Source organism: Rhinatrema bivittatum, chromosome 4, assembly GCF_901001135.1.
Source record: "Rhinatrema bivittatum chromosome 4, aRhiBiv1.1, whole genome shotgun sequence".
Taxonomy (NCBI): Eukaryota; Metazoa; Chordata; class Amphibia; order Gymnophiona; family Rhinatrematidae; genus Rhinatrema; species Rhinatrema bivittatum.
In genome coordinates, this window is record NC_042618.1 from 467,999,153 (window position 1) to 468,021,836 (window position 22,684).

A 22,684-nucleotide genomic window follows, 5' to 3' on the forward strand; every position below is an offset into this window, starting at 1 on the left:
TGCTGGACTGCAGTAGTGGAGATCATCTTGTAAGACCATTTGAATACATAGCTCTTACCATGCTAACTTAATACATATCTGACATTAACCTGCTTGTTTTGCCATGACCCACTGAAGGGAGTGAAGCACTCCAGTTAATCGGAAATGTATCAAGTTAGTCCCATAAAAAGATTTACATAACATAGTAACATAGGAATGATGGCAGAAAAGGACCAAATGCTCCATCCAGTCTGCCCAGCAAGCTTATGGTAATAACTGCTGCGTTGTGCAGGTTACCCCAGGTTTCTTTTAAGGATTGTAAATGCCGCTCCCTGCAGTTAACCTCCGTGTTACTATTAAAGGTAGTAACTGCTGCTCTGTGCAGGTTACCCTCGTGTTTCAGTTAAGGGTAATAACTGCCACTCCATGCAGGTTACCCCCATGTTTCTGTTAAGGGTAATAACTGCCACTCCCTGCAGGTTACCCCCATGTTTCTGTTAAGGGTAGTAACTGCCGCTCCGTGCAGGTTACCCCCACGTTTCTGTTAAGGGTAGTAACTGCCGCTCCGTGCAGGTTACCCCCACGTTTCTGTTAAGGGAAATAACTGCCGCTTCGTGCAGGTTACCCCCACGTTTCTGTTAAGGAATATACCTGCCGCTCCGTGCAGGTTACCCTCGTTTTTCAGTTAAGGGTAGTAACTGCCACTCTGTGCAGTTATTCCCAAGCCTTATGATAACCCAGAAAAAATGTACTATTAGCAACTTTCTTACTGGGGGATGAGCCTTCTTGAAAATTCAGGCAGTGCTGACAGGTTTTGCTTATGGACTTGGCCTTAGAAGAGGTTCTGTGCTTTTTCCCTTAGGACCACATATCAGTACCCCAGACTGTAAAAGACTCCAGACTGAATCCAATTCCTCTTACACCCCCCCCCCCCCCTTCGCTGTCAAAGAGGAGAGCAATGTTGCATTTGTTTCAAAAGCATCGTCTTATTGGTTAAGGGTAGTAACCGTCACACCAGCAGGTTACCCCCATGAAACCTTTTCTTCATTTCCATCCTCGAGCCTTTAGGGATCCACCCAGGTGCCTTTGAATTCTTTGACTATTTTCGTCTTCACCACCTCCTCTGGAAGGGCATTCCAGACATCCACCAAATTCTCCACGAAGAAACATTTCCTGATGTTGGTTCTGAGTCATCTCCCCTGGAGTTTCATTTAGTGGCTCCTAGTTCTACTCTTTCATTTCTTTTGGAAAAGGTTCGAAGTTCGTGCATCATTAAATCCTTTCAGGTATCTGAAGGTCTGTATCAGATCTCCCCTGCACCATCCTCTCTTCCAGGTGTACATAATCAGATCCTTCAGTCTCTACTCATACGTCTTCTGATATTGACCCCACACCATATTGGTCACCCTTCTCTGGACCGCCTCCATCCTTTCTCTATACATTTTGAGATACGGTCTCCAGAACTGAACGCAGTACTCCAGGTCTTCACCAAGTACTCACCAAGGACCGGTACAAGGGCATCACCACCTCCTTTTTCTTACTGGTTATTCCTCTCTCTATACAGCTCAGCATTCTTCTGGCTTTGGCTATTGCCGTGTCCCATTGCTTTGCAGCCTTTAGATCACCAGACACTTTTACCCCAAGATCCCACTCTTGGTTCATGCACATCAGTCTTTTACCCCCCATCACATGCAGCTCTTTTGGATTGCCGCACCCCAGATGCAGGACTCTGCACTTCTTGGCATTGAATCCCAGCTGCCAAATCTTCGACCACTCTTCAAGCTTCCTTAAATCCCTTTTCATTCTCTCTACTGCTTCTGGCATGTCCACGCTGTTGCACATCTTAGTATCATCCGCAAACAGACAAACTTCACCTTCTATTCCTTCTGCAATGTCGCTCACAAAGATACTGAACAGAACCGGCCCCAACACCGGTCTGTGGCACTCCACTTAACATGGCTCCCTCTTCAGAGTAGGTTCCATTTACCATTTCACCCTTTCTCCTGTCAGTCAACCAATTTGTAATCCACTCCACCACCTTGGCACTCTCTCCCAAGCTTCTCATTTTATTCACAAGTCTCCTATGCAGGACCGTATCAAAAGCTTTGCTGAAATCTAAGTAGATCACATTGAGCACTCTTCCTTGATCCAAGTCTCTAGTCACCAAATAAAAAAAAATCAATCAGATTTGTCTGACAGGACTGTCCCCTAGTGAATCCATGCTGCCTCAGGTCCAGCAATCCACCCAGTTGTAGATAGTTCACTATCCTTTCCTTCGGCAGCGACTCCATTAGTTTTCCCACCACCGAGGTGAGGCTAACCGGCCTGTAGTTTCCAGCCTCCTCTCTGCTCCCACTCTCATGAAGTGGGACCACCGTTGCTCTTCTCAAATCACCCGGCACCACTCCCATTTCCAGAGATCTATTGAACAGGTCTTCAGTAGATCCACCAGGACATTTCTGAGTTCCCTCAAAATCCTGGGATGTACCTCACCCGGCCCCTTGGCCTTGTCCACGTTCAGTTTGCCTAGCTCTTCCCATACAGTCTGTTCCGTAACATCTATCCCATCCCCAACTATGATCTTGTCTACCAGCAATGGTCCTTCTCCAGGGTCTTCTTTAGTGAACACCAAACTGAAGTATTTGTTTAATATTTCTGCCATTTCCTTGTCGCTCTCCACACAGTGCTGCTCACCACCTTTCAATTTCACTATTCACTTCTGACCTCTCTTTTTTCTCTGATGTTTCTGAAAAATGTTTTGTTCCCTCGCTTTACCTCTTTGGCAAATCTTTCTTCCGCTTGACCTTTAGCTTTCCTGAGTTCTTTCTTCTTCTCCCTTAGTTTCACCCGGTATTTCTACGTATAGGTTGATGATGCAACTTGCAGGGATTGCTAGCTTTCAGCTTTAGGTATGACTTTAATCCCCACATCTTCAGTCCTGAAAGTCAAAAGCTTTTCACTCTGCTTTTCCAATCAAGGTCACTCTTCCAACCCAAATATACTATTACTGTAACTAAGGGACCGAGCATCTGATTTACAGTATAGCGGACTAATGGAATACTAATTACTTTTTTGGCCTTGAAAGCATACAGAGGATACTTGTTTAAACAAACCGCATAGCGATAAAGTCTGCATGTGCTTTGTTATATGACTATTTTCAAAACAAACTTTATGCGCCGAAGTTTACCTTGAACGTACACCGATAATCGGTCGGGTACGTGGTACACATTCACTCGCGTAAAGTTACAGCTCCTCTTTGGAGGGTGTAATTAACCCATGTTCACGTGCATGCATACTTTTTATAGTAAGAGTGCTGACTCCGCCCCCTCCCAGAATGCCTCTCGTCGGTGCAAGTAAAAGAATTGTGCAAACCAGGCCACGTGAGCACTTTAATGCGTGCTGCGCCCAGGTCCGAGTTAGAGCAGCCATTTACGTGCATAAATGACCCCCACAACGTACAGAGAAATAACGTTTGGCACACCGTCAGCCTCGCGGTGGATATTAGTTGTATACAATAGTTACATAACAATATCACAAAATATCTCTTGTCCACAGTAGGTCAGGTCCCGACACCAAAGCCACTCTCTCTCTCAGTGGAGTTGACTGCAGCGCGCTCTCAGCCGATCGCCATGGCCGGTCGCTTCTTTTGCCGGTTTACCCTAATCCCAACCTTCCCCCTCGAAGTCGTGGGGGCCCCCGCTGGAAGTTCCCAGCTGAACTCTGGAGTGGTCGGGGCGCCTGGAGGCGAGCGGTAAATCTCTGTGCAAAAGGCGCGCTCTCTCTCGGCGGCTCGCTCTATCAATGCTGGCGCGCGTCCAGCACAGAATTTTACAACAATGGAAATGGATTTTTAAGTGTTTGTTTCCAGCCAGCCACTTCCCATTCCTCATTGTTCCTTTGTTCTAACGGATGTAGAAAAAGGGCCGAGTGTTTTGTTTTCTGGGCCGCAGAGATTAGATAAAGTCTGAATTTCTGAACTTTACCTTCTAGGCACGCAACCCATTAATTACATAAATATATCTATGTGGAGAGCTGACACTTACAGCTGATATTGTTACGTGATTAATGGGTAAATTGGCCAGAGTTATAATTCTAAATTATGCTGAATTAGCTTAACAGAGCTGGATTTCAGTTTAATTTCTTTTGATATGCTAATTATTAAAAAAAAACATCATCCTTGTCCTAGTCCTGCTCCGTCAGGTTTGGTAAATCAAACCAGGGAATCTCGTGTCCTGTGATTCAGCCCACAAAGTTATCAGTCGTACGCTCCTCTCTAGCACTCAGAGGAATTAAGCTGTCTTTAGTTTTCATTTAGAAACTAGAAGAACCACTGCCATCTATAATGCAGTTTCGTTAAAAAAAACCCCCCAAAACAAAACCCTATACAGAGTCAATTTACAAAAAAACTTCTCTTGCTTGCCTGCCTGTGATGGACAGAGTAGGAAGTTAGGAAGGGACTTGTTGCATTATGGGGTGGGCCATAATCCCTTTCTGGTCCATACAGAGCTCTCCCCTGCGACCTCCCACTCACACAAGCCATTCCTGCAGCCTCGCGCTGCAATGTATAAATAGCTCACTTCAACCTTTTTATAGCTCACGCACAGAACAATAAGCGGCAAAAGCCGCCATCTCGAATAGTGATACAAGAAATAGAGGAATCAGTGACGGGGAGCATTATTTTCAGCTGCATATTTCCAGCTAGCTGAGTATTTATAGAGAACGCGATGATTTATAAAAAGGACTTTTCTGCATTATTTTAGTTTAATTTCTCACCTGCTCTATGCACATAGCACTCAAGGCGAGCTGCAAAATTGTATGAAAACATCGTAATACATTAAGTCAAATTTAATAACAGGTGATATACCGTCATTCGTAAAAAAAAAAAAAATCCAAGGAAGTATTTAGCATGTGATATGCTCCCTGTGCAGGCATTGCAGAGAAGCGTGCATGGTTTGACGTTCTTAGTAGCAGAGTATATTCGAGGGTTCCCTGTGGGTCTGTGAATTTCTGGTACATGCGAGTCTCCGTCTCTTTAAGTATTCTGCTCTGCCAACGTTTTGCCTTGGCCCACCCAGACACTCAATCCCCTTGTTTCTGGTCCCCCTAGTCACGTTCATTAACTATCTTTTTTTTTTTTACCATGTGCCATTGTACCTTGGGTGTGCACCATATAAATACTGTACATTCAGTCACGAGCTGGACCTGATTTATTAAGATACGTTAAAATGATTTTCCCATTTTGCACTGGTCTGAAAATTCTCCAATAAATCAGGCCCAATTAGGTGTAGCCACTTTATCATCATCCTTCCAGTAATTCTCATTCTTCTAATCTCTCAGCAGGAGTCCTGTAGAAAGTCATCTTTAGTTGTACTCAAGTAAGCCAACTGGGAATTTTGCACCAGCAGCCAAGTGAAGTATATTTCCAAATCTACAGCAACAAAGTGTGTTCTAGGGATGTAACAGCTGTTTAAAATGACATTCAAAACACCTATCACATTCGATCTGCCATTTCAAAAAAAAAAAAAAAAAGCAATCTATTTTCATTTGACTTGGGTTTTCTGGTATAGCCTGCATTAAATCGTTTTAGTGCATGCTGAAATGAAAGAATTAAATTAGAAAAAAAAAAAGTAACAAAAGCCTGTATGAAAAAATAACTATAACCAAACGATTCACCTTTTTTTTTTTTTCTGCTTTTGCTTCAAAACAGAGCCTTTACCGCCCGCTAGATTTGAAGTTCTTAAGGGGAAAACAACTTCGACAAGCCTCCAAGTTTGGTGGACTCCCTCTTTGGGGAAGGTGGATATGTACGAGCTGAACTTACTGGATAGCAACAAGAAAAAACTCCAAAAGGCCCACATTTCTGGAAATGTCTCTAGAAAAGAAGCCACGTTTTACAATCTTATCCCTGGTAGCAAATATAACATTGGCATCACGGCCGTTGCTGGGAGTAAGAGCTCCCCTACTGTTGACATTTATGGATCTACCGGTAAGATATACTTTGTTTGAAGTCAGCTAAATATAGTCAGTTTCCACTTTTAAACATTATTGGGAAGTTCCATTAATACTTACCATCTGAATGGTTTTTAACCAAGCCACTGCTGAAACGAGACACAATCCTTTTAAGTTTAAACGACGCACAGGTAATGCGCGTCTGCTTTCAGATCAGATTCACTGTATTTTGATTTGTGTACAAACTCAACATCTCTTTGAGAAAGTCGTGCATGAAAGTACTGTGGCTCTTAAGCATTCTCTTGTGTTGAGGATTCATATTCTTGTTTCAGAACATTGTAACAAGACGGAAACAAGGTTATCATTCACTCTTTCACAGCCCTTTCTCTCCTCTTCTCCTTAACTCATTCCTCACAAAGTTGATTCTTCGCCAACCAGATGGAAAATAACACAAATGGGGACAAATAAAAATGAATTATTGTCTGACCCTCAGATGGTGACATCTGAAGACGGGTCCTCTGTGGTCTCCAAAGCTAATGAACTTTGGATAGTTCTGTTAGGTCTGCTAACTGAGAGCTGCTTAGAGAAGCAGACCGGTGCTATGGCCATTAAGCTAAAGTTTCAGTAGAGTGAAAGCTGAGGTGCTGAAGGGAATGAGTCCAATGTCATGGCTAATAACCACAAGCTTGAGGAACCTGATTTGGGCTTGAGCCTTGACAAGGAGTTGATGGGAACCAGGAAGCTGTTCCTGACACCTTCAGGGCCCTGACCCTCTGTATGGAACCCAGGCCTTGACTCTGCACAGAGATGGCTTATTCTGGAACTGGAACGACACATTCGCCTACCGATACCTTGATTTGGACTGAATGGACTACTGGTAAACTCAGCTTTTACTCCTTAGTATTACTAGACTAGCCCTAGGCCGGCCCTAAACTGCAAAAGACCTAGAATTATCTCTTGCCCTCACATGAGGGGGAGTCCTCCAGGCAGGACCTTCAGAATTCTTATGTTGGCCCGGTAAAAGGGATCAGAGACTGCGGTTGCCACCGTGTAAAAATGTTGCAGTTGGGCAACCTACGAAAAAATAGGCTTTCCTTCCGAATGCCATGGTTAATCTTAGAGACAAGAAACCGTCTTCAGCTGGCACATGCCATGAAGTCCTGCATCGTTTTGGAAAAGGGCCATTGTTATTATTTCAGGTTTCATATCGGATTACATTAGTAAGCAAGATTGGCTAAGGAAGAAAGTGCTTTGCTTGGTCCGGCCTCCACAATAGTGGAATAAAACGTTCTCAACAGCTCGAGCAAGTTACACAAAGGCCAGATGGCTTGGCGAGCAAAGCAAGACAAGGTACTTCAGGGCCTGTACCATAATCCTAGGGGCATGTGACTGTGCAGCTAGGTCCCCGCCTGCTACAAAGGCTGTAGATCCTACCTGCTCTGCGGCTTTACCCTTACCTCCCTCTGCTTGCTCAGTGCTCGCTTGAGTTGCCACAAACGAGTTTTTTTTTTCTTCTTTCGACAGATCCCTCGCCAGTAAGAGCCATCCAGGTGTCTAGCACGACAGACGCTGCCCATGTCAGTTGGCTGCCTGGCACCGGGATGGTTGAGCGATACAGGCTGATCCTGCTGCACGGAGAGAGCCCGCTGCATGAGGTGAACCTCGAGAAGCACGTCACCTCCTACACCTTTCATGGGCTTGCTCCTGGGCACGTGTACAATCTCACCATCATCACAGAGGCGGCTGGGCTGCACGGCTACAACTCTAAACTGGTCCGAACAGGTAAGATCGAACGACGACGCTGCAGCGACAGCACTCTGTGTATAAACGAGGAACTAAATACGTGCCGTGGGACTACTAGGGTAAGAGGCAAGCTCCCCTAGTTGTAAGTGCTTGTGTTACCCATGAATTTAGGAGTAAAACAGGTCCCCAGCTTGTTAAGGGTAAGACAGGCCCGCAGACGGTAATCACAGCTCCTCAGTACAAAGTCAGAAAATACAAGGCAGGCCTGCCGTGCACGAATTTGAGTGCAAGCGCTGCTACGTACTTCCCTTGAAGTGAACGTTTGGCCTCATTTTTCCCCAGTGATTGAGGACCATTGTCTGCTCTTCTGTCCAAAGTTTCTTTTTCTGCCATGGCTCAGCCTTCTTGAAGATATGTGGCAACGGTTGTCGTGCAAGGTGGGAGCAATAGAAACAAATCCAAGGGTTTATACTGTGACTTGTTCTAAAGTAGCAAGGCAGCAAAATGTCGACCTGGCCCTTTTTGCTATGGCTTGTTTTACCGATTGACTTCTGAATGTAAGAAAGTATGCAGGTAAGCCGTATGCCTGTCCCGACGCTGCCCCCTGGAACACCTCCTCCTAGCGCACAACGCTGGCGTTCAGAGCACCGCGTATGCGCACAACGCCGGACTCTATGTCCACAAAGCCCGTTGAAAATCAACCACAGTGTGGAGACCATGCTTTTAGGTTACTTCTAAATTTGTCTTTTTTTTTTTTTTTGTGGTTGTCTTTTTTTTTTTTTTTGTGGTTGTCTTTTTACGTTGCTTTGTTTTGGTTTTTATAAATAATTTGATTGCGTTTTGATACCTTTTCCAGCTCCCGCAGAAGTCTCGGATCTGAAGGTGACTAACGACGGCAGTTCGGATACGCTGAAGGTCACATGGAAAGGGCCCCCGGGCCGTATCGATTTCTATAATGTCACGCTGTCCCACCTGGGGGCGACCAGAGAGAAGAAAACCTTGCAGGCAGGAGTCTCCGAGGCCACCTTCAGAGGCTTAACCCCAGGCCGTCTCTATCAGGTCAACGTCAGCACCGTCAGCGGTGAATTATTCACGGATAAAACGGCAGCCGATAGGACAGGTAACTTGAATCTGTCGTTAGTAAAATGTCTGTAATCCTTCCTGACCTCTCGCTGAGTGCGGGAAGCTCCAGTGCCAGAGGAGACGGGTAGCGTCCTGCTAGCGATTCTCTGCGCAGAGGTCTTGTAGGACATGGATCAGCCAATCCATCAACTTTATTTGTTACTCGCATCTCCAACGCTGAAAGCGAGGTCCAGTCAGTAAAGCGTACAAATTCAGAACACAGCAATGAAATACAAAGAAATAACCCTTAAATGACTGCTAATATATAATTAATAAGATCAATAAATATAAGATTAATAAAAGCAAGTGTAAAGGGACCCTCCAGATTTTTAGTCGAGTTTCTCCTGATTATTACGCCAGTCGTGCAGGATCAGTGATCTTAGGGAGGCACCGTAGATGGGACTGCGTTAGGAGGTTTCACATCCTGCAACAGGAGGGGGGGTCTCGGTTCTGATAAAACTCCCTGCGCCAATGGGAATTCCCGAGAGGGAGTCAGGCAAAGCCGGGCTGCAAGCCACGGTCTGAGGGTGCCGGCTCCCCATGGAGTGGGGCTAGTGCGGCCTTTCCTTCCACAGGAGACCTTCTCACAGCTGAGGAGAGTCTGGGAAGGTCGGACAAGGAGAACCCCCAGGAGGACTGACATGAGAAGAAGAGCTGAGGAATGTCGGGACAGGGAGGGGTTTAAAATTCCTGCTCTGACCTGAGAGAAGCTTGGGAGAGAGCGCCAAGGTGGTGGCGTGGATTACAAATTGGTTGACTGACAGGAGAAAGGATGAAATGGTAAATGGAACCTACTCTGAAGAGGGAGCCATGTTAAGTGGAGTGCCACAGGGATCAATGTTGGGACTGGTTCTGTTCAGTATCTTTGTGAGCGACATTGCAGAAGGGATAGAAGGTGAAGTTTGTGGATGATACTAAGATGTGCAACAGCGTGGACATGCCAAAGCAGTAGGAAAGCCGGCGCTCGTGTCTTGCGTTGGCCCCGTAAGGAGCAGCGAGTAACTGCTTTTGAAACGTTTCCGAACTGCCTGAAAAGCTGAGGTCCTATTTTTGGGAGCGTAGAGAGAATGAAAAGGGATTTAAGGAAGCTTGAAGAGTGGTCAAAGATTTGGCAGCTGGGATTCAATGCCAAGAAGTGCAGAGTCCTGCATCTGGGGTGCGGCAATCCAAAAGATCTGTATGTGATGAGGGGTGAAAGGCTGATATGCACGGGCCAAGAGAGGGATCTTGGGGTAAAAGTGACTGGTGATCTAAAGGCTGCAAAGCAATGGGACACGGCAATAGCCAAAGCCAGAAGAATGCTGGACTGAATAGAGAGAGGAATAACCAGTAAGCCGAGTTGGCCTGTGCTCGGCAGTCTCTACAGGTCAGTACATAAGTGACTCCTAGATAGTAAACTAATAGGATTGGTGAATAATAACAGAGGGCAGGCAGGTAGTAAAATGGCAAAAATTTAAATCAAAGCCCCCAGCATAAAAGCCTTCTCATTTTGAGCTGTTTCAGGGTGGGGGTAGCTTCTGCTTTGCACCCTGTGTGGTGCGGCGTGCTAAATATCACAGCCGTGCCCATCACCTCTATGGCAAATCATGCCATCAAAGCTAGGGCAGCACCATGAAAAGTAGTATTGTTTAAAACACAAATACATGCAAATGAAATTAATTTATCAGATGCAAGCATGAAAACAGTAACATTAAAAAGTCAAAAGGAAAAATAAGCTCCAACCTGCCTTGACATCTTGACATCCTGATGCCAGTCTGCCTCAAAGAGAAAAGTGAAAAAAAAATAATCTATTAAGCCAAAATAAAAAATGCATTGCTTCTAAGTCGTAAACAAAGTTGTGTGGGTTTACATTAGATTTATGTTTAAGTTCGAGACATGTATTTGTATATAATTTCATATGGTACACGCACGCATCACCTTATCCATCCTTCAAGGCAAGGTACCTAGAAATACACCCAATTAGTGCAAATAGCAACGCGTCTAATCAATGGCAACAACAAACACAAGCAATGAGAATAAACTGCTTATAAGATTAATGACTATTTTATATATACAGAGTTTTATGTATAAATTCACCCCCCAAAAATCACAGTTTTCCATAGCTTAATTTAATGTATGTAGGACTTGGATTGTGCACAGACTGGGTCATGATCTCGTACCATATTTTCCAAAGACTCTCTTAAAATGTTATGAAGGCTTGATTTCTTCTTAGATTTATTTATTCGGTTCTGTGGGTTCTGAGCGTTTTCAGTCCCTCACTGCCTGTTCGTCAGGGTGATTATTTCTTGCACTGTATAATTCCTAATGGATACGAGAGAGAGCATTAGAGTAAAACCCACACCACAGAGCACAGGAGTGTGGTGACAGTGTTGACTGAACACTTATTATCCATTTCTGGACCAGGTGCTACAGTGGTATGGCTCTGGTGACGCATCTTCTCTCTGTTTCAGTTCCCCAGAAAGTTTCGGAGTTGAAGGTAAGCAGCAGCGGCGGGTCCAGGTCTCTCAGAATGAGCTGGCTGCCCCCTTCTGGCGACTGGGAGAAGTACCGCGTCCTTCTGCTCAACCACTCCACTGTACTGCTGAACGCTACCATCGACAGGCACAGGAGAGACTACGTCACCCCAGAGCTGGGACTCATCCCAGGCAGACAGTACGAGGCAGTGGTCATGGTGGAGAGTGGAAACTTGCAAAGCGCCGCTCGCTGCAAGGGCAGGACAGGTGAGCAGCCAAACCCTCGTGGCATGAAGTGTTTAGGATTTCAACAAGAGAGAGAAGGTGAGTGGCCTGCTGTGCAATTTTGGAAGCAGAGCAATTCAAGAGAGGTTGCAGATGTAGCGCCCAGGATACCATGCAATGACCTTTTTAAAGAGTTGCACCAGGAAAGTCCTCCTAAAAAGTTAGCATAAAAATCAGGCTTCGTAAAAAGCGGTTTGTTTTCCAACTCTGTCGACCTCCATTCTAAACTGGATGCAAAACGTTTTGTTGCCATGAAGTGCACCTAATAATTGTGACTCTTTCATGGCTCTGGAGCACTCCTCAGTGTCTCACCACTTCCAGATTGAGCCCTAGAAATCTCCTAGCATGGGGGTCTTGCAGAGGCCAATGTCACAGCCCCTAGGAGTGGAGAGGGACTCACCCTTCTCATGCAAGAGCAACACCTAGTGGCCCGACCCTGGAGGGCACATGTACCAGGCTCTCGAACGGGTCACAGCCTGTGGCCTCTGAGAGGGGTCTGTCACTGCAGCGGCTGGGCATAGATGTAAGAGGAGGGTAATAAATGGCTGGGGGAACTCGGGGGGTAGCTGCGAATGAAGGCTGCCATCGCTGTAGCCTAGTAGATATTGGTTCTGATTGAGTCGAAAGCCCAAAGGAGCTCAAAGAAAGTGCCAGGCCAAACAATAGAATCTGATAGCATAAATTTTCTATTCCATGATCTTTATTATAAAGGAGTACTTGACCCAACCTTGAGTGACTGCTTCTAAGGTCAGAGAGTGTCGAGGCGCATTTGGCAGGTGCAAACTCCGTTTTTTTACCCACTGACGAGCCCGTGTTCTCCTCTCAGCCCCGCAGCCTGTCCTGCAGCTCCGTGTGAAGCAAGCCAACGAAAGCTCGCTGAGCGTTATGTGGGTGAATCCGGCAGCAGAGTGGGACAGCTGCGTGGTCTCGCTGGGAGACAGGGACCTCACGGTGATAAACAAGGCGCTGGCCAAGGAGGCCAGAGAGTTCACGTTCACTGAACTGGTTCCTGGAAGGAAGTACACGGCCACTGTTACCAGCATCAGCGGGGATTTAAGCAACTGGACTTCAGTGGAAGGACGGACAGGTAGCACCAGTAGTCTCCTCTTTTTCCATCTTCTGCCGACCAACACCATCAGCTAAATAGGATGCATGAGTTTGATTCCAAGCAGCCTGCTTGGTTGTAACACAGACCATTACTCTCCTAATATGAATAATTCTCTGGGCCACTGACCCAGAAGATTGAGCTGTTCCTTTTACAAGTATGAAACAAACAAGTTTTAGCCCAAAACTACATTAATCCCTTCCAGATAGGGCACCAATTACCAATTAATTCATGGTATAGATTAAAAGCCTTGAGCTGCAGGCAAAGCATTAAATGCTAATGCCTGCCCTCTGTATCAGTAAGTATTTTAGCATTCATGCAATTGATAGGGATGTGCATTCGTTGGCTTTTTAAGGCCATTCGTTTCATTCGTTTTGGCAATTGTGTGCATATCTCGTGATCAGCATGTATGCTCACAAAACTGCTGGTATGTGTGCATGTGGATGCCTACCCGAATAAGTGTACACAATCAGTTTTGTGTGCATACCTTCCGATCAGGAGATATGTGCAGACGGCCGAAACGAATGGCCCAACGAATGCACATCCCTAGCAATTAATACCAGCAAGGTAATGGCCTGAAATGCCGTACAAATATTTGTGGAAGGATGTATTTTCCTTTCTGTGATATTTCCTAACTGACTCTGCAAACCTTGGCAAATTGCAATTAATTTGTGAAAAGCAGGAATACAGAGTTGCACTGGAACTGTTGGGCCTGATTTCAGAAAGCATTTACACGCTTATAACCGGGGTTTACATGTGCAAACGAGGACTTTTGAAAATTGCTACAATGTATGCCATTGAATTGTCCGTAGGATTCACTTGCATAACTGCACTTTGCACAGGTAAATGGCTTTTGAAAATTGCTACGATAGTAGTTACATTTATGTGCATAATTCCTTTCAAAAATGACCTCCGTTGTAGTTAACATTTTGAGGTCCCATAATCCCTTTGTTTCCTTGCCTGGGGCTGGGCTGGCTCTGAGGCTTCCAGTACTCGCAGGATGTGCACTTTCGTGGGAACAGGTAGCCCAGCCTCTGAGAGAATCGCCCCCAGAAAATCTCGGTCCGTCATTCTATCCCAGGGCTTCCCAGACCTGTTCTGGTGACCCCACAGGCAGTTGAGTTTGCAGGATATCCACTGCGATGACTATGCATGAGATAAATTTGCATACACCGGGTTATACTCACTGTGGGGTTCTCAGGGTAGCTTTGGGAAGCCGTGTCCTCTCTCTCTCTCCATATATATATATACTGTATATCAATCTATCATAAAAGGCACATGTCATTTGCTCCAAAAATGTCTGAAATAGAATAAAATATACCAGAACAAATAACAGAGGCAAGGAACCATCAAGCTGGTATTTTGATGCTTCTGGCTGGTGCTGCTGCCTGAATGCACTTATTCATCGTGGTCTCCTCTAGTGCCTGGATCGTATATCATTCTGGCTTGGCCTACAAATGCAGCAATAGCAGAGGGACTGTTGTATGGTACCTCTTTCCCCTGTATCCTCTCCGGCAGGAACCAGAGGTGTGAATCCACGGCTGACAGCTTATTTTTCCTTCAGTGATTCCACCTGCAGTTGCCACTGATTTTTCTGGCACGTTTGCACCCGGGAGGGTGGGGGGTGGCTGCATTTCGGTGGCTTTGCTTATAGCTTTGATACTCTTTCTTTTTGCAGTGCCGGCTCAGGTAACAAACCTGAATGTAGCCAACCAGGGGATGACCAGCAGCCTATTCACCAGCTGGACGGGAGCGGTGGGAGACGTGGACGCGTACCAGGTGCTGCTAATCCACGAGAACATCGTCATTAAAAACGAAAGCGTCTCCAGTGAGACGAATAACTACCACTTCCAGTCCCTGAAGAGCGGGGGCCTGTACTCCGTGGTGGTCACGACAGTCAGTGGCGGAATTGCCTCCCGCCAGATGCTGGCAGAAGGGAGGACAGGTAAGGACGCTGGGCCACACACCGAGGGCTACCGTACACACTTCGCAGAGGAGTAAAGAGTCACAGCATGAGCCGGGGAGTATTTAACACATCATCCGCTGCCCAGTTAAAGCACCCAAAAGAAAAACTGAGCCCCGAGTACAAGAATAGCAGCTGCCATATAGATGTCCACTCCATAGGAGTGGAGGAGTAGCCTAGTGGTCAGAGCAGCAGGCTGCGAACCAAGGGTTCAAATCCCACTGCCACTCGCGCAGGCCGATGCAATACCGTGTGCTGCGGCCAGCGCGTGGCTCGACATGCAGTTGGACACGCATCCATAACCCCCAATGCAAAACGGGTTAGGGCATCCAAAACACACGTCCAATCAAGCACATAGCTAATAGCGCTCTTCACATGTAAATGCATGTTGATGAGGGTATTAGATATTACCCCCCCCCCCCCCAATGCAAAAAAAAAAAAAATGTGCGCTCGACACACGCATTTTTTACCCTCGAAAATTAACGCCTGCCCCAGAGCTGGCGTTAATTCTTGAGGAGCCCCAAAAGTTTACAGAAAGGCAGAAAATACTGCTCTTCTGTAGTTCCTCTGACTTAATATCGTGGCAGCATTAAGTCTGAGGAACTGGAAAAGAAGAACTATATAAAAAAAAACCAAAAACGTGTGCCGGCGGTCAGGTTAGGGAAACGGACGTTCAATTAACAGACGTGCGTTTTCCTAACCCGCTGACGGCCACCTCTCCCGGGCGCTTGGGGGCGCGCATTTGTACCTGGCGCTTCCCTGGCGGCGCGCGTCCCCCCTCATTTAATTATTAAATCAGGCGCCCAGGAGAGGTAGATCGACGCTAAGAGAGCAGGGGCTGAATCATGAGCGCCCGTCTAATGCCTGCCCATATTGCATGGCCCGTTTGTGACCACTTCACCCTCCTCTGCCTCAGGTCAATACCTCCAGTACCTGAATGTAATCCACTTTGAAATGGCTGAAAGGCGGAATAGAAATAAATAAACTATAAATATAGCAGCCTCTGACTTCTGAGAATTTGTGCCAGGATTTGTGAAAATCCTCTATCTCCTTCACACCGAGCTCCTGGCTGCTCTGACTGATCCGAGCCTAAGGATTTAGTAATACGGTTTCCTTCCTTTAAAATGCCTGCATTTATATTCCTTCTCTCAAGACAGTTAAATCACTGAGGTATAAAGTCAGTTATCAAAATGCTGGTCAACCCCCTCGCCCCCTGTGGGCAGCCCCACTCTGCCCCTCTACCCATCCCAGATCATTTCTTTATAGAGGCCAGGGAAGCGGCTCGAGCTGGTCCCGGAACAGCAGCCGGGAACCGTCTGGACTCCCATCCCAGGCTTCCTGTGCGGAAAGCAACCCAGGCGGGGGAGGGGGGGAGGGGGGAGGTCATGGGAACTGGCAGTGTGCACTGCCTTGCATTCCCAGTGCTAAACCCAGGCAAAGGCTTCCTGATGGAGGGTGCTGTGTGACTGCTCACGCGGAGGTGTGCCAATAAAGTTGTTTATTGAAGATTTCCTGTTGAGCTTTGGACCTGGACGGAATGAACAAATGAAAAAAACCAAAAAAATCAGATAAATCCCAAAATGAATAAAGTTCTGAATTAAGTAAAAATATATGTAGCTCAGGACTTGGAGCGGAGCAAAGTGAATCTGACCTAATCCTGACAGCCAGAAACTTTATTGCCGGTTTAAAGTTCCTGCTAACCCGATGGCTTCTCTTAATTAAAACCAGCCAGGCCGGCCAAATGCCAGCCAGTTGGCAAACATGGCCACATTTAAAAGAGCCAATGCACTGAGAAAAATGTACCCGTGTGCCTTCTGGTTGGCAGGATGCGTAGGGGATATACTGCCAAAAAGGCAAGCATACTTACTGCCACTAGGGGGCAGAAGATGAAAAACCTTTACTCACAACTTCATAGTTTCCGTCAACCTTGATTTGAAAAAAGAAACCGTAAACCTTCAGTACAGTGACATTTATTTAGTTTCAACAAGATGCTGTAGTCGGTCGTCTGCCTTAGGGAACAGCGCTGCCACTGGATACCCAGAACAAAATCTTCACCCTCAGGCCTTTCCCTACTGGAAGCGAACAGCAAACACCACGAGCGACATGCGTGTGCGCATGTATGTTCATTAATGTGGCTTTTCTCAGGGGTCAGGCAGCTCGGTGATGAGTCAGAAGGTTACGGACTGGATTTTCAAGGAGCCGGCAGTCGGACATCGTTACAGGGTGCACATGCTGAGAGCACCTGGGGTACTTTGCACCTGCCGTTTTTTGTTTTCCAGGCAGAAGGGGAGGGCAAAACGGCATCTGTGCTTCTGAAAAAGGCACGGCTGCATGCTATTTTATCCTCCCCCCCCCCTCCCGAACATGCCCCTGGGGCCGCCTCTGTGCAGACCAGCTCAATGCAATGCATGCATCCTGTGGGAGAGCTGCAGCTGCTTTTCAGACAGGGCAGTCGGGGCGCTGGGGACAACTTTGGAATCCAGCCTCCTAAGTCCAGGCGCCTAACACATCGAGACGGCTTTCAAAGCCCGCCGGGCCTCTTACCTCGGGACTGAAATCCCACCCCTCACTTGCATAACATTTTGGACAACCGCAGTGGGTGCTCAGCAACCACTGCATCCAGGTCCATAAACAGCACGATTTTATGCAGCTACAAAGATGACCTCCCTGTTAGCCATCAGTGGGCACTGCAAGAGACAAGTTTACTCAAATCTCAAATGGATAAGTAACATCTATCACCCGTCCATCTTCCTCATCCTCATCTGTAAGGGATCAGGCAATAGGGCCTGATCCGTCTTCACTATAGGTCTCTATCCAGTCCCATCTACTCCCTAAGTCTGCCAGGATCTCCTTCTCCTCTAGGTTGATAGAGATCTTCTTCCTGGCGTCTTCCATGTTCCATTCTAACCTACATCTTTTCTCCAGGATTCCCATTCATGGAATAAATATTTAGTTCTTTTTTTATATCTTCATTTCTAATCCTATCTGGTCTATTTACGTCCTTTAATTGACCTTAACAATTTCATTTCTGCTAGTTGAATTCATGTATAAAAAAAACCAAAAGCTTTATTCATGTTTTGAGCTCTTGTAGGTTGTTGTTTTTTTTCTATAATGTCTTTTGCGCTCACAGTCCTGTTTGAGAAGTACCAGTGGAGAACCATTTCAAGCTCTGGTTCCGCTTTTTCCCCGTTTCTCAACAGTTCCCTCCAGCGTGAGTGGGGTCACGGTGAATAATTTTGGTCGGAGCGACTACCTCGGCGTTTCCTGGCTGCCGGCGTCCGGGGAGGTGGACAGTTACCTGGTTACGCTTTCTCACAAGGACCGGACCGTTCAGCTCCTGGCCCTCTCCAAATCCGTCAGCGAATGCTCCTTCAGCTCCCTGACCCCCGGGCGGCTCTACAACGTGACGATAACCACAAAGAGTGGAAAATATGAAAATCATTCCGTCAGCCAAGAAAGGACAGGTAAAAACAAAAAAAAAAGGGATTCTTTATGAGATTTTAAGGAAAACAGGGCCAGAATCCTTCTTACTTCCAAGAAAAAGTTTAAGAACGTAGAAGAAAGGATGATTAATATAGGTTCCGCTATTTTCAATTGCAAAAAAAAAAAAACGTAATCCTGCCGAAAAGTAAAAATGTCCTGAGTAAGTGGGACTTAACGATCATGCCAGGGGCCTGTGCAATTGCTTACTGCCAGTGCTGCCTGCTGTCCCATAACAGACTTGAGTTTGATTCCTGGGCTTGCCTTCTGCTCCTTGTGCCAGACGGCGTCTAAGGATGCTGTGAAGGCAGCAAGCTTTACGCTTCTGGGTGAGCATTTTGTAATTGAAAAAAAAAAACTGTTTTGCGTTCTGAAATAATCTTGTTTTAAGTAGCAGCTGTAAGGGTCCAGGACAAACCTGGATTCCTTGTGGGCTGTGATACCTCTTCTCGGAAGACCCCCAAAAGAAAAAAGGCAAAAGTCTCACTCTTTACAGTGCAATAGGCAACTCATGAAAGGTGGGTCAATTCCAATCACTAACAGAGGACGGCACAACAAATGTTTTTCAGATAAATTTTACATATTTTTTTAAAAAATTTAAGAATTTTTAAAAGATTTTTAACTTAAAATTTACTTTTTTTTTTTGTTTCCAAAAGTGTTTATACTGTTTATTGGGCCAACAAAAAAAATCTGTAGTTCATGAGATTTTGAAAGCACATGGGGGTACTCGATCACATCTGAAGAAAGGAGCTCAAAAGTTCAGGTACCAGATCATCTTTTTTTGTTGGCCCAATACAAGGTATCACAGCCTTCAAAGATCTCAGTTAAGAAATTTTACATTTAGTGCGAAGGATATTGAAATCTGCTTCCAAGGCTGGGAAGAAAGTAGTGATTTTCCTGCAGATTGCATAAGGTGCATCGATAGAAATGACCATCTTGCCAGACTGATGGAATCGGATACTTTCAAAGCAACGCCTTGCTCTGTAAGGCAGTGTCCACGAGAGAGATCCTTCCATGCATATCATTCTGTAAATCATCAGTCAGCTATCACGATCCGGCTCGGTGATTAAAAGTGTGGATTAGTAAACTTTTTTTTATTTGAGAAATGCCCACTCTTGATGCCCTGTTGATTGCACTGGGCTGGCTATGTTACATGCAGATCAATTCCACATGTTTTCCAAATTTAAGTAACGTGACTGTCGGTGTTGGTGGGTTAGCAAAGGAATCTTCCTCTCCCATCTTTCCTTTCGAAAATACTTGATTTTCTGGTTGCGCCTGGCCATGCATTTTGTTTAAAAAAAAAAAAAAAAAAAAAGTTATCAATTATTTTGTGTGTTATTAGCCATAATTGTTCAAAGCAGATTCCAGGATAACATTAAACATTTCCAGCAAGGAAATACATGCAATAAACTAAAATGAATACAGTCATAAAGTAATAAGAAATGAACATGAGCAGAGGTTAAATAAACTCAGAAACTGGCATCGGGCCTCATTAACAAGGAATGATAATAATGTCTTAGAATCTCCCAGTAAATCTTATTCTCACTCTCTGATTTATGGTAGGCAATTTGCGAAACATACCAGAGCTGAAAGCGTTGCATTGCGCCAGATTTCCAGCGGGAATTTCCTTTCTGATCTTGTTTATAAACCCAGTGCGGTGCAGACGGGGGGATCACCATGATCCCGTCCTAACGCAATAGAGGCCCCATTGTCAAAGCCATGTATTATTGGGTAACCCGCCTTCCTCAAGGTGGATAAAAGTAGGCGGGGGAGGGGGGGTTAAATCGGGGACAGCGCCACCAGTCCACGTACATTTGGTTTTCAGATGTCCGCATCGATTTTTTCCCGGTCAGCGGCCCGCATACAAATTGCAGGTGACGATGTACACGGGCGCACTTAGCACGCGCACCTTTTAGAGAGAGTTTCCCTTGGAAACTTGCCTATTATGTGTCCGTGAACGGTGCTTGACCCACTTCCTATTCAAAACTGCTCCCCATCAGTGCTGTTATTAAGTGTTGTCTCATGGTCAGTTTATTAGCCTCTCGTTAGGCTGCAGTCAACTGCTGCATCCAATATAGGTCTTCTCCCATGTTAAGAAGGGCTGAACTGATTCATCTAACCTAGGATCCTGTCTCCAGCAACCCTTCGCTGGGCGCCATTACTTCTCTCTCCCATGAATGTTCCAAGACAAAATCTTGTAATGTTGAGCCATGAGGTGGTAGGTAAGGGGAATATGTAAATGGCATTAACCACATTCCCTCTTGTATGTTACAAATGTGTTGTTTTGGAGTCCATAACACATCTTCCTTCCTCTCCTCAGTACCCTCAAGTGTTCAGGGGCTAACAGTAAGCAATTCGGCCAGAAGTGACTACCTGAAAGTGTCTTGGCTGGACGCCACTGGAGATTTTGATGACTACCAAGTGATTATCAAGCACAACAATGACTTTATCCAAACGAAAAGTGTTCCCAAGACTGAGAACGGATGCGTTTTCACCAAGCTTGTTCCTGGGAGGCTGTACAGCGTTATGGTGACCACGAGAAGTGGAACCTACGAGACCAGCGCCATGGGCAATGGTAGAACCTGTAAGTGTACAATATGCTGAAACCTGAAATGAACGATGGGCAGAACCCAGGCTGAGAGCTAAGAAAGTGGGATTTGGAGATGAAGTGTTGAAATAGGAGATGGAACACGTATGGCATATATTGACACCATTTTTATTTTTTGCTATAAACCCATTCAGCTAGATGCACCCTTTCCAGATGCAGAATATAAGTACAAGCATGTCGGATCACAGATTGTGGCTTAGTCCATCTCAAGGAATAATATTTGTAAACCTGGAAGTTCCCAACACCTCGGTCTACCACTTAACAGATGTTAACACATCAGAATTATTCATGTAGTTTCAGTTCAGCCGCTAATTGCTCGCACTTTTCATTAACTTACCTTGCTATCAGCTGTGCCCCACAGAAGGTTCAGAGTAAAAGGGAAAATAAGGCACTGAAACTTAACCTTACAGATACATAATTTTAAAAAAGCTACCTATTTAATGATAGAAATGCTGTTTTCCGATTCTGGGGCTCTGTATTCATACCTTTATTTGGGTCCGACAAACTAAGCCACATCTTTGCAACCAAAACTGAATCACGTAAATCAGTTCAAAGGGAACACCAAAAGGTAAAGTAAACAGAACATTGATCTCCTACATGAAAGGAAGTGTAAAATGAATACCATTAATTGAAAACATATTTCACAACTGAAGTGTGGAGTCTTTAGAAGGAGGCGATGCCTTTTAAAGAACCAATAAAGCAAGGTGTTGTAGCACCTGAGCTCATGAGACCCCCATGGCTCCCATCTTTCTGATCTGATACATCTGAAGAAAGGGCCTCCGTGGTCTTGAAAGCTCAAGTGTTATAATTATTTTTGCATTGATACAGCTCCCCAGATGAGGGTGCTTTACAGCAAATTATACATATACAGGTGCAGTGAGCCCCTGCCTCCAGGCAGCTGACAATGCAGTGGGGACCTGAGATCACAACAAGTGTCCCTGGCAGAAGCAGCCTTGGAGTTCAGGCCTTCTGCTCCCTGCGTCATTATCCTAACCACGAGACTGCCTGATCTCCCAAGCTCTGCAGCATCTTCTCGTTGCTCCTAGACAGAGCCTTCAACCTACAGTTTTCTGCAGGACTGAGAACAGCCATTACAGCGCTGCACTGCAACAGAACAAAATATTCATAATTTATTGCATACCAAAAGAATACATCTACTGCAAAAGCAATATTTCTACTCCTATGGTATGCAATTAATACATTGGTTTCTAGGGGAATGATCTGAAAGATTGCTGATGTGAATAAGTAATTAGTTTGCACAGCGTTACTCTATATAAACAGAGCTTTTCAGGCTTTGAAATTATCTAGATAATCAGTATTGACTGCAAAGCTGTTTCTCCTCCATTCTGTCCTGTACCTGTGCAGTCCCAGAGTCGGTGAAGGAGTTGACTCTTGCTAGCAGAAGCACAGAAGACCTGCGGGTGACTTGGTCAAAGGCTGATGGCGACTTGGACCATTATGAGATACAGCTGCTCTTCAACGACATGAAGGTCTTTCCACCCATAACTCTTAGCAACACTGCCGTGGAGTACCAGTTTACGTCTCTGACTCCAGGGCGCTTGTACAAAATTGTCGTCTTAACATTCAGTGGGGAAGCACAGCGAGCGACCTTCGTGGAAGGCCTAACAGGTAAACGATACAGGCGGAGGCAATGGCTGTGCACCTCGCCAGCCGATGTCCAAACAGAAGAAGCTAAGGGAGGACAATAAGCTAACACACACACACACACACACACACACACTTGGAGGTAGATTTTAAAAGCATTGCTCATGCAAAAAATGAAGCTGCGAAGGATGCATATACAGGGGCAGGTCATGGGTGTTCTGGGGGCAGGTCCAAGACTGACCTGCGTAACCAGAAATTTTGCACAGGCAATGCACGTATGTTGCCTGCTAACTGTGCTACTGCTCCTCATGAGGGAGAGAGAGAATGAGAGAGAGAGAGACGATGTATAGAGTCAGTCCAACACTCTCTCTCTCTCTCTCTCTATATATATA

At 45.6% G+C, this 22,684-nt stretch overlaps 1 protein-coding gene across 2 annotated transcripts in view; it reads left to right on the plus strand.

Annotated features, from left to right (window-relative positions):
• Positions 1-22,684, plus strand: part of PTPRB (protein tyrosine phosphatase receptor type B) — a 122,385-nt gene that overhangs the window by 59,595 nt on the left and 40,106 nt on the right. For both annotated transcript variants that reach the window (XM_029597183.1, XM_029597184.1), the window contains 9 exons: positions 5,687-5,965; positions 7,453-7,710; positions 8,528-8,791; positions 11,244-11,513; positions 12,358-12,618; positions 14,315-14,581; positions 17,800-18,063; positions 20,400-20,663; positions 22,053-22,316. In XM_029597183.1, the coding sequence (XP_029453043.1) occupies positions 5,687-5,965; positions 7,453-7,710; positions 8,528-8,791; positions 11,244-11,513; positions 12,358-12,618; positions 14,315-14,581; positions 17,800-18,063; positions 20,400-20,663; positions 22,053-22,316 (2,391 nt within the window). The remainder of the gene's footprint in view (positions 1-5,686; positions 5,966-7,452; positions 7,711-8,527; positions 8,792-11,243; positions 11,514-12,357; positions 12,619-14,314; positions 14,582-17,799; positions 18,064-20,399; positions 20,664-22,052; positions 22,317-22,684) is intronic.